At 31.9% G+C, this 12,986-nt stretch overlaps 1 protein-coding gene across 3 annotated transcripts in view; it reads left to right on the top strand.

The window, feature by feature from the left end:
• The window catches only part of LOC126736671 (cAMP-dependent protein kinase type II regulatory subunit), a 50,478-nt gene that overhangs the window by 1,754 nt on the left and 35,738 nt on the right, over positions 1-12,986 (top strand). For 2 of the 3 annotated variants that reach the window (XM_050441153.1, XM_050441151.1), the window contains one exon: positions 8,098-8,380. In XM_050441153.1, the coding sequence (XP_050297110.1) occupies positions 8,098-8,380 (283 nt within the window). Of the gene's footprint in view, positions 1-7,317; positions 7,490-8,097; positions 8,381-12,986 lie in introns of those variants that run through there. The other variant, XM_050441154.1, reaches the window with a different exon arrangement.

The raw sequence follows: 12,986 nt of genomic DNA, 5'->3' as shown, positions 1-12,986 counted from the left end.
ATACAATAAAATACAAGTACAGATATACAAATAAAAACATAAATATAGTATATAATCAATAATACAGCTGGATTCAACTCACAAAAAGTGTAAAAGCACTCTCTAAGTTTTTGACTTCCAGCGGGAAGTGGTTAAACATTTTTATTCCTTCATATACAATGGAATTTTTTGTTAAGGCTGTTCTTGGAATGGGAAATTCCAAATTATTACTATTAAATCTTGTTATTCTTGCTGCATTATCAGAACTAAGTTTATATTTTTTTATGGAGCATATACACTGTCATTTGAATGAAAATGCAGGTAACAGTAAGGATCCTCTCCTGAATAAACAGGGGCGTACAATGCTCCCTAGGACTGACCCCACTCAAATATCGCAAAGCCCTCTTCTGGAGAATAAAGACAGATTGAATGAGTTTACTGTTTGTAAACCCCCAGAATTGCATACTGTATCTCAAGTGTGATTCGATCAGGGCAAAATATATCCCCCTTGCAATGTCCTGGCCTAAGTTAATTCTGGTTATGCTTATAGAATAGCAAGCAGACATCAGTTTTTCCGCACATTATATATTTGTTCCTCAAACTTCAATCTAGTATCAATAAATACCCCCAAAAATTTATAACTATCTTTATTATCCAGTTGAACATTGTTCAGGGTTATAACTGCAATGGAGCACTTAAATGATAAATATTGGTCTTGGAGATATTATAGACCAACCTATTACTGTTGCACCATTCCATTATCACCCTAATATCACAATCAATCATGGCCCTTAAATACCTGAGTCTTTACCTAGCCATAAAATTGATGTATTATCGGCATATAAAGTAAAGGGTCCTTTTATGTTTAAAGAAGTAAGGTTGTTGATGTATATGAAAAACAAGAGCATAGCAATGTTAATCATAGTTCCAAAAGTCAAGGTGGAGGTGTGCTTTTGCTGATAAACACTATACTAAATCTTGTATTGCACACTGCTGACCCATTCATAGAAAAAATTATGATGTTCTAGGAGATCTAGTAGACCCTGAGATATACTGATATACTGTCTTGTCAGCATTTATGTAAAACCTCCTGCAATGGACATATCTGATTATGAAAAGCACTGTGAAATTAATGCAAAAGTTTGTGACCTATATAAAAATACCTTAATCACTTTAGTTTTCCTAATATATCTTGGAAACCCTGTGAAGACCTACCTGGTCTATATGCTAGTAACATGTTGTTTGGCAAAGATTCAATTTTATGTGACTCACTTGCATTGTCAGGTTTGTCTTAGTTCAATGGGGTAATAGGTCTAATGAATGTGGGTCAATTGTCAATTTCTCCCTCCTTTTGAAATACCACCCTCCTTCTAAACTGGTACTGCCTTGTAATAAGCCTAAATATTTAACTTCACTTGGGACTTTTTATTATGATTTTAAAAATGTGAATTTTACTTTGATTAATAATTATCTCCTAAACTGTGATTGAGAAACAATAATGTCTAATACTGATTTAAATGTCAATGTTGCCAACTTTTGCTCTGTGTTATACAGTTATTTTGATATGTTGGTTAAAATATCAAATTATTAAAAATAATCATTTTTTAGCAGTCATCCAGTTTGGTTCTCTAAGGAGCTAAAAAATCTTGTTGCACAGAAAAATTATCGATAAACTATACAAATAATCTTCCTGGTATCCAAGTCTGGGTGATTATGCAAAATTTAGCTCATTAAGACTGAAAGCTAATTTGCTATCTAAGAGTTGTTATAGCAATTATGTTAGTTAGTCAAAGTCAAAAAAAGCTTTATCATAAGATGGATCTTCTTGACAAAGCTACTATAAATTATCCTAGTTTAAAAGCTTCATTTTACAGAGATAGCACTACTTACAAACTATAAAAGTAGACTCAACACACATCCAAACATCCTATGTAAAATAACTACTTGTGCTCAAAATGCTAGAAAGGAGGCCAGCAGGTCCTTCTAGCAATTCATAAGATCTCAGTCTAATAGTGGTTCCAATATTACTAGTGTAATGCTCCTTGGTGAGACTAGTACTTCTGTATATAACACTATTGTTAACTTGAATTAAATCTTATTTCAGCAATTGTGAGCAGCAACTTAAAATTGGTGGTTGCTTGTGTCGATGCTTTAAGGCTTCTTCAAGAGGTACAGTAGAATAAAGGATCTTGGTGTTTATTTGGACCCTAAGTTTTGTTTTTCTTCATCAATTTGATCATATTATATCTTAAGCAAATAAAATTCTTTGTAAACAGATCATGCAGAGAATTCGGTCATCTTCCTGCATTTAAATCTTTGCACATATCACTTTGGTCACATCTCATCTTGAATTTGCTTATGTAATATGGTCTCCTATCAAATAAATATCAGTAGGATTGAAGATTTTTAGTACAAGTATCAAATTTATGACATTTATCTTTTTAAGATCAGGTACATTTCTTTCTACTGATCAGACTATGTCATCTATCACTTAATCCTTGTCCTTGTCCTATTGCCTTTTAAGGTTCTGACCTTGTTATCTTCTCAAATTATGCAATTAGATTAATCTTAAGTTAGTTTTTTAAGTCATATATATAAGTCATATATATATATATATTTTAAGTCATTGTGAGGTAGTTCCTTTCTCCTACCGGAAACCATCCCAATATAGGTTGCATAACTTTAATAGGAGTCTATGGGGCCTCTATTATGTAATGAATGAGTTGAAGTGGGGTTGTGTTATGCTTTTTAAAATAAGGATAAATGTTTTCCAATTCTGTTTTAAAAAAAATGTTTCTCAGATATTTTTGATTGAGTATACTCAAAATGATATGTTAAGGCAAGTGTGTTTTGTTGAATAATATATCTCCTGTCTAGATTTTTTATTTTATAACAAGTAGAGATTCTCATTGCTTTTCTTTTTCATGCATTAAGCTTTAGTATCTTCTCCACTACTTCAATAATATTGTCACTACTGCATTCAGTTAGTGTGTCATCAGCAAAGCAAAGTTCCTCAATATAATTGATATCATTTATAAAAATTATAAATAATTAAGCACCAAGGACACTCACTACCTTGCAACAAAAATATCAAATGTTTGGACAATTTAATTTGGTCCAATTGTACATATTGAAATCTATTTTCAGATAAGTATTCTTCAAACACCTTTATGATATTTTTCTTAATGCCATAATATTTAAGTTATAATTTCAAAGGCTTTTCTCAGATCAAGAAGAATTATTATTTATAACTTTTTGTTTCCATTTGGATATTGAGAGTTTTATATCAGTTTCACATGAATGGCGCTCTTTCAGAACAAAGAGATGGATTTGACTGTAAACTGCTTTTTCAAGTACCTTTTTAATGCAGGGCGAAGCGTGTTAATTGGTCAATATGCAGAAACACCAGATTTAGTTTGACTCTTTGGCACAGGTATAATTGAGCTCATTGTCATTAGGCATACTGCTAATTATATATATATTTATTAAATTTAACTGAGTATTTAAATCTTAAATAATAGAAAAATTAAAATTTTCTAAGAACATAATAAAGAATGGAAACACATGGAGGTATGTAGATGTTAAATTTTTGATGGAGTTTGGGATAGTCAACATTACCACACACGATTTTATGTAATATAACAATAGCTGCATTAATTCTTCTACGCTCAAGATTTTGCAAGTTTAGGTTTGTTTCAATTTTGGCATAATTAATATTCTTATAAGAAATGACCATCTTAAAAGCAACATAATGAAAAAACTTCCCTCAGATCAATTGAACTTTATCTCTATAAATCTGAAAATGTGGGAACCACATTGCATAATTTACTTCTAAAAAGGACCTCACCAATTAAACATATATTGTTATTATACAGTGGATGTTGTTAAAGTCTTTGGTATTCCTTTTAAGAAATCTCAACATTCTATTTGCTCTATTGCAACAAAGGAGAATCTGCTCTCTGAAAGTTAATTAAGTGTCAAATAAGACATCCAAATCCCTAATTAAATCAGTCCATTGAATAGGATTACCTTTGAAGTAATATGCTTTGGGTAGCGCAGTATTTGATTTACTGAAGTGTATATATATTTACATTTATTGATATTAAGGTGCATTTTGTTAGTTTTAAACCACAAATAAAATCTGTTTAAATCACTTTGAAAATTGGATTTTCATTTATCAAACTTAGTTGAATAAAAATGTTCAAGTTGTTGCATACATTACATATTGACAGTGCTGAAAACAGGCTGATAAGTCATTAATAAACTAGTTGAAAAATTACTCTGACAACCTGTGTTCTACCATCTAACAATAAGATTTTACCCATTTCAAAATTGTCCCACACACTCCATATCCTGCAATATTTTAATTTAAATTTTTCATTCAAAACTCTATTTCTAATATGACCTCCCCATTGATATGTACAGGTACAAGATTAGAAATATGGATAAAATATCAACTGCCATTCCCGAAGACCAAAACCTCTAGTGAACATTATTAATAATTGTTTATCTTCTGGGTGTGTCCCTGACATCTGGAAAAAAGCCCTTGTTACTCCAGTACCTAACGTGAACAATCCAACCAATATTAATGAACTAAGACCAATTAGTATTTTGCCAACTTTAAATAAACTAATTGAGATAATTATAAAAGGTCAATTGCTGGATTATTTATTAAGCAGAAACATTATCCCAAAATTTCAGTCTGGCTTCAGACCAAATTATAGCTGTACGACAGCTCGACAGCTCTTCTAAAAATAACAACAGATATTGCTCTCTCGATAATGGACAATGTTGTCCCTCTGTTTTGATAGATATGACAAAAGCCTTTGATACTCTCAATATAGAACTTTTAATGGCAAAACTAAAGCACTACAATATTCAGGCAAATGGGTGGTTTAAAAGCTACTTTCAAAACAGGTAACAGGCAGAAAAGCTGACTAATGACGAAGGTGTGGTAACTTCTGGGTGGAGAAATGTAACTCAGGGAGTCCCGCAAGGGTCAGTCTTGGGACCACTTCTCTTTATAATATTTGTGGCTGATTTAATTCATAAAATAATTTACTGCAGGTATCACAAGTCTGCAGATGATTTGCAAATTTATCTGCCATCATTGGTTCATTGCCTGCCTGAAGCTTTGGATTTAATTAATGCTGACTTACAGAGGATCTCTGATTGGGCTGACAAGAACTCACTTTTTATAAATTTTGGTAAAACACAGACAATCCTGTTTTCAAGAAATAAAAGTACCTTGAATAATGGAGCACAAAGTAAATTAAATATTAAGGGTGTTGAATTGGAATGGGTAGATCAAGTAAAAAACCTGGGCCTTTGTATGGATAATTGAATGTCATTTAATGCGCATGTAAATAAGATCTGTCAACAGTCATATTATAAATTAAAGTCATGAATCGTATATGAATTTAGGGCTATTTTGCCTACTAGAACAAAAAACCTTACAGAGAGTTTAGTGTTTAGTATTGCTGGATACTTAAATATTGTATATGGTCCTTTTTTAACTGAACAAAATAAATATAAAATCCAGAAAATTCAAAATTCCTGTATAAGATTTACTAGAAACTTGCCTTGGAGGGTTCATGTGAGTGAGCATGTAAAGCAGGTCTATAGTCTTAATATGGCCCAAAGAAGATTTTTGAGTATAAGCTGCACTGTGCATAAATTACTTAATTTTCATGAACCAGAATATCTGTCAGAATTCCTTATTCAAAGGGGTACATAATGTAAATATTCACTATAAAAGGACACTGGCAATCCCTCAGCATAAGACTGAATTTCTGAAAAGTTCTTTCATATATACTTCTGCTAGTATTTACAATGGCAGAAATTAAAGATTTAGGCATGGCCTCTTTTAAGTCTAAATTTTAAAAAAATTTTGGAGACTGCTGATATTTTAATACTGGTGTAACTTTGATTCTGGTATAGTTGGTTCTCTGAATAATTTTTGTTAAAATTTTTGTTTTTAAGAAAGTTGTGTGTTGAAAAATGTCTTTTTATTATTTATTGTGGTGTTATTAAAACACGCCTAGCGGTACTTTCCATCTTTGTATGTATATAGAATAGATGTAATTTATTTGTTGCATACAATAAAGATTATTTTATTTTTAGTTTATTTAATTTAAATGTGTTTCCAAATTTACATTTTATGTTTTTCAATTTTTTATGGTGTTCCCTCATAATACTCATCATCAATAACTGATAGAAATAGCATTTTTAATCTTGAAAAACCAACTAAGCTCCCAAACTTTTTAAGACCAATTACTATGTGATATATAGAGAGTTATACTATGGACTTTAATAGTCTGGTATGTTTGCTACCTCCGCCAAATGAAGGGATGAGTTGAATGATTTGAATTTTTTACAAGATTAGTTATATGTTATATTGAGTTGGTTGTTTACTAAAATTCTTAAAACACTAGCTGTCTACAATAAAAAAATAAATAAAATGAGTACAAAAACATAATTGTTTCCCCTTTTCTTGAACTGCTCTGAGGGACTGGGGCAAGATTTTTGTGTTTTGTCTTCAAGCCCCTTTAGTTTTGGGAATGCTGTTTTCTGCATAATAAATGAATATGTATATGAATATGACTAATTCAGTACCAATTTTTTTTTTATTTAGAAAGTTTGCAAATATAACTACTAGAAATTACATGTAAAGTGTTAACTAGTAAAAAATAAAATTACAACTATATACACAACAATATTGTAAACTAAAGATAAAATAAAATATGAATAAAGAAGGGCTACACTACTACACTAAAATATACCTAATACTATATGTATGTCTTTTATTTACCCCCTTAACACTAGTGCTGATGAGAAAGTACACTATATTAAATATATTCACATGGGTCAGTCTATTACACACTTCATTACAAATGGTTAGCATATTGTTCACTGGTGAAATGTTCCTACAGGGATTCATACAAAGCAAATCGCGGTTGGTTATCATTAATCTTATGTACCTAATGAAGTATAAGAACATAATGGCTCAACTGTCCCTTCTATTGCTAACTGTCTGTAATTGAAATGAATTTACCATTACCCGGTATGAGACCATATATGGATATTCCTTATTTTTTCTCACAAAAAGAAATCTCAAAAATCGTTTTTGAACGTTCTTAATCATTTTTGAGTTTGAAAATGCAAAAGGAGACCAGATGTTTAAAGCATATGCGATCTCACAAGGACCTTAAGAGTTTAATAATAAGTTTTTGCTTTTGTCAATAAGATATATAGATTTGTAAAAAATTTTAGTGCCATCTAACACTGAACTCACCCTTAATACCTCACAATTGTTCCATATCAAAATCTGTCATTTAAACAGATCAATCAAACAATAAAATGTGTCGAAAAACGAATAACTCAGATATTTCAAGTTCCCCTTGTGCTCAACAAGGACCAAGTGAGGTTGACCTGGACGAGACAATATCATCTTCCTCATTAGAAGACGATGATTATGAGGCACTAGCCGTGCCTCATAGTTCTAACCAGGGTAAACATTAGTTGCCTTTTTTTAATTAAAAAAAAAAATGAGCGGGGTAAATATTCCATCTAATATAACACCATCAAGGTTGGCAAATATATAAAAATTTTATGTGCTTCGAAAAATGTTCTATTTTAGTTTCATTTTATTTTATAGAATAAAAAATGAAAATAGTAATTGCTAGAAAAAATATTATGCATATTATTTCATTCTGGAGGAGTTTCTCATTAAAACTTTAAATTATATACACAGAAGTCATCAGATTGTCTCTCTTTCCCGAGGGATCACTGATGTGACATTTAATTGTTGACGCAGTTTGGAAATAACACTCATACAGGTTTCGGCTTATGGTTTTATCTTTATCAGACATCAAATTAAGCACCCGCTCCTTTGGTTATACTTATAAACCGATAAGAGTTTATTTACTTGCCGCTACTTTCTTTTCAATTTCATATTTACTTAATTTATTTAACTAAAAAATTCAAGTAATGTAATAACACATTTTTGAAGTATGTATGTAGGTATATAAATAAAGCTTTAGTTATCTTGTTTTTCAAGATAATAAAAACTAAATATAATTATCATAAATTCCTAACTGATTGGTGGGTGTCTTTCAGAGCCTCCAATAAATCGATTCCAGAACCGTCGAAAATCGGTATTCGCGGAAACGTACGATCCGGAAGAGGACGAGGACGACGACGGCACCCGAACGATTTTCCCGAAGTCGGACGAGCAGCGTCAGCGACTGTCCGAAGCTGTCCGAAACATTTTGCTGTTCCGTTCGTTAGAAAAGGAGCAAATGAACGAGGTATTGGACGCAATGTTTGAAAGGAAAGTGGCCGCCGGAGAGCTGGTTATCAAACAGGGGGATGATGGAGATAACTTTTATGTTGTTCAGAGGTAATTTATGTGTTAAAATCCTTAGAAGTCTGTTTGCATTCTACATGATTAAGCCTGAAATGCTACACTTATTTTTAGAATGTAATCTGCTACATGGGGACTGCTGTACCCCATGATATACAGTAGTGGCAGAAAGTAGAGCAACTTCTTTATTTTAAACACATCTATTTTATTTAGTAAGAAAATACAATCATATTGGAAATATAATACCAATAAGATCTAAGCATTATAAATCTATCAACAACTTAACTTAATATTCTTTGTTTATATTTTTTATGTACAAAAATTAATTCTGGGGCGGAAAAAAGTAGAGCAACTTTTTAAGAATTGATGTTTTTCTTTTAGTAAAAACTGAAATACAATTACAATTTTAGTATTTTGTAAAATATCCATAATTTTTGATAACTTCCTCACAACGGTGGCGCATAGATTGCAGTAACCTAGAAATGATTACTGGGTCCATATTAATCCAAGCTTCGTGCATTGAACAATTCGTCCTTATTTTTGTAAGTTTTCCCCCTTATTTTCCTATCCAAAATTTTCCATAGGTTCTCGATGGGGTTTAAATCTGGTAATTGACTTGGCCAGTCCGTTACTTGAATATATTGCTGTCTAAACCAAGCCTTTACATATTTAGAAGAATGCTTTGGATCATTGTCCTGCTGAAAAATGTGCCTAAGGGGCATTTTCTCGTCTGCATATGGAACCATTTCATTTTCCAGAATATCTTTGTACATAAATCTATCCATTATCCCATCAATTTTATGAAGTGGCCCCATTCCGAAACCGGAAAAGCAGCCCCACACCATAACTGATCCACCACCATGTTTTACTGTTGGACAAGTGTATCTGGGATTTAACCTTTGGTTTGCAGGACGTCGAACATATGCTATTCCATCACTTTGAAACAAATTAAACTTTGATTCGTCGCTGAATATTATCTTTTTCCAGTCATTAATTGCCCAGTGCAAATGAGATCGAGCAAAAAGAAGACGGGATCGTCTGTTTTTTGCAGATAATAAGGGCTTTTTTGCTGGACGTCTTGCAAATAATTTGGCCTCGCATAATCTACTTCTTATTGTCCTTGAAGATACCTGAACGCCTAATTCTTCTGATAAACGCTGCTTTATTTTACTTGAACCCAAAAATGGATCACTCTGAGATATTTTCAAAATTTGTTTATCTTGATATTTATCGGTTTTTCTTGGTCTTCCTGTTTTTTTTCTAGGTAAAACATGTCCATGCTTCACATAACGTGAAATTATTCGCAATACTATAGATTTATTCAAACTAAACCTTCTTGCAATATTGATTCGTTTTTCACCATTTTTGTGACAGTCTATAATTCGTGTTTTTAAATCAACGGATAAAGGCCGTCCTCTAGGCATTGTAAACTAACTGCTTTTAATGCAACCGGTAAACAGCTGGAATTAAACTAATATTATTCGATTTGTAAGTTCTAAGAAAAATGTTGCTCTACTTTTTGCCAGGTACACAAATTCTTATCAGTTTAAAAATAAAGAGAAATATTTAGAAGGTCAATTATTATCTGATTTAAGACTACCTACTTGACCAAAAGTATTGTGGATAAATATCATTGTTATTCCTTTGTTAGTGGTCAAGAAATTTTATTTTTTTAAAAGTTGCTCTACTTTCTGCCACTACTGTATATGTAATATTGAAGGGTCTAAAACAGATAAACGGAGAACGAACATTTGGTTCATATTCCATCCTTAATAAGTTTTTCAGTATTGCATCGATTTTGATAATTTTTTGCCGAATTTTAGGTCGTTTCACTGTCATCATTTTTTCATATCGAAGCCACAAAAATTTCTAACGCATTTGTTATTATACATGGATTAATAAAATGTCGAATTTCACTCTAAACTTTCAAACACCCCGTGGAAAAAATTCACAACCAAATAATCACTCTTTTTACTGGATTTTCAAGCCTCATCTTTTCTTTTTCTTTTTCTTAACAATTTGTTTTTTGATTCATTCCAATATCTGTGTTCTTAAAGAAAAAGCTGTGGCTTTCCTGTATGGAAAAAAACCATTAGTCACAAATAAATTAAGATTTTTAAAAACAAATAAACACACTTGAAATTTATACATACAGTAGCGGCCAAATGTAGAGAAACTTTTAATTTTTTAAAAAATTAATTAATAGGTTAAATAAAAAGTTTTAATTTCAGCACTAAATCATTGGGTACCTTAAGTTACTTATAATGATATAAAAATAAACACATTCTTTAACACATGACGAAAATACCAAAATATTTTTCATTTTTTTGCGGCCATAAGTAGAGAAACTTTTTTTCCGATCATTCCTAAGCAAACAGTTTTTGAATAAAGAGAATAATATTTTAGTCGTGTGTTAGTATTAGTCGAGTAAGATGCCACGAGGTATTCATTTGTCAGTTCAGTTAAAAGAACTAATTATAAAAAAATATCAAGATGGATTGAAACAAAATCAAATTGCAATTGATTTAAAGCTTAATAAAAGTGTTATATCTAAACAAATCAAGATGTACAAAGAACGTGGAGGTTCTTTAATTAAACCTAAGACCGGAAGGCCGCGAAAGACTACTCCTTCAGATGATAAAGTAATAAGAAGATGTTCCCAAAAAAATCCTTTCTTTACTGCCGTGGATATTAAGAAAGGAAACCCTTCCATTTCACTATCCATCCGTTCCATAAGAAGACGCTTAGGCGAAGGAAACCTCCAAGCCAGACGACCGGCAAAGAAACCATTCATTTCCAAGAAAAATCGGCATGCTCGTTTAAAATTTGCTAGAGAACATTCCACTTGGACTTATAACCAATGGAAAAACATACTTTGGTCCGATGAAAGTAAATTTAATTTATTTGGGTCGGATGGAATAAAGTATGTAAGGCGTCCCCCACATCAAAGATTCAATCCTAAATACACTAGGCCAACCATAAAACATGGTGGAGGTAATGTCATGGTATGGAGTTCTTTTTCTGGGCATGGACTAGGTCCGCTAATAAAAGTTGAGGGTATTATGGACAGATATCAATATTTACAGATCCTCAAGAATCATATGATACCTTACGCCGAAGAAAACCTTCCACTAATTTGGAAATTTCAACAGGATAATGATCCTAAACATACAGCTAAAATTGTTAAAGATTTTTTTGCGGAGGAACAGCTCAACGTTTTAGCCTGGCCTCCACAAAGCCCCGACTTAAATCCCATTGAAAACCTATGGGAACAATTGGAGTTAGATGTTAGGCGTAAATATCCCGAAAAATTTAAAAACAAAGAAGAACTGTTTTGCGCATTATCGCAGGCCTGGCAGGAAATACCAGAAGAAAAAATTGTAAAATTGTTGGAGTCGATGCCCAGAAGATGTGCAGAAGTTATTAAAAACAAAGGTTTTGCTACCAAATATTAGGTTTATTTTAAGTATTTGTAATATTTTGCTTAAGTTTCTCTACTTTTGACCTCTTAAAAAATAAAAAAAAATTTTTTTGTGGGTTTATAAATAATTTTCTTATACACTAGTTATTTATTTTTTATGTTGTATTTGTGTTCCACCTAAAACAATAAAATATATTTTTAAAAAGTAATCTATCAATATTTTTTTAAAAATAATCAAAAGTTTCTCTACTTTTGGCCGCTACTGTACATGGAACAGTTAAAATCTTAAAGTGAAGTTTTAGGGTTATACGCTGAAAAACCCCAGAATTGGATCCCATACAGAATCCTAGAGTGGATTATGGCACAGTATATAAAAACTAACTGGTTTTTATCCATTAAGGACCTAATATTTCTTAGGGCATAACAAAGGCTACCTAGTTTTAAACCATATAATTTGTTTTCTTGGTATTAAGAAAAAGTTCATTTAGAGAGATTTTTATTGGAGCTGTACTCTCACAAGGACCTGTAGTAAAGCACCTCCCAATAGCCTATGCATCAAGGACTCTCTGTAGTGCTGAGACGAGATACTCCACTATAGAAAGAGAACTCTTAGCCATCGTCTGGGCTGTGAAACATTTCCGCTTGAATCTCTACGGTCGTAAGTTTCTTCTAATTACTGATCATCGTCCTTTGACTTGGCTTTTCTCAATCAAGGATCCCGGCAGTAGATTAGCTCGTTGGCGCCTAAAACTAGAGGAGTACGACTCTAAAATCGAATATAAGCCTGGTAAAATAAACAAAAATGCGGACGCTCTTTCAAGGGTAAAAATTAATCATGTCAAGGATTGTATAGATCTCCAATCAAAAATTACTATCCTTGCCGCCAACGAAGACCAGCCCTCTACTAGTAAAGAAACACCTCCTTCCAATGATGATGAACCCGATGATGACGATAAAGAAATGACCCAAGACTACAATAGATTCGTAAATTTATACAGTACTCAGTCGATTATTGATTATTCAAAAATCGAAATTTCTAATTCGCAACTTTACGACCACATTTAGGGATTAGTTTTTTATTTGGCCATAGAAAATGTCATGTATATGTCATGGTCAATATGCTTTATTGTTATATTGATATAAAATTGTGTCAGCGGAACAAAAGTATGTCACATGAATTATTTATGTGACATACTTTTTTAACTCAACAAAAGGCTAGTA

The sequence above is a fragment of the Anthonomus grandis genome, chromosome 5 (assembly GCF_022605725.1).
Source record: "Anthonomus grandis grandis chromosome 5, icAntGran1.3, whole genome shotgun sequence".
In the NCBI taxonomy this organism is placed as follows: Eukaryota; Metazoa; Arthropoda; class Insecta; order Coleoptera; family Curculionidae; genus Anthonomus; species Anthonomus grandis.
Note: the sequence above shows the minus strand (reverse complement) of the source record. Positions and strands in the feature narration are given on the sequence as shown.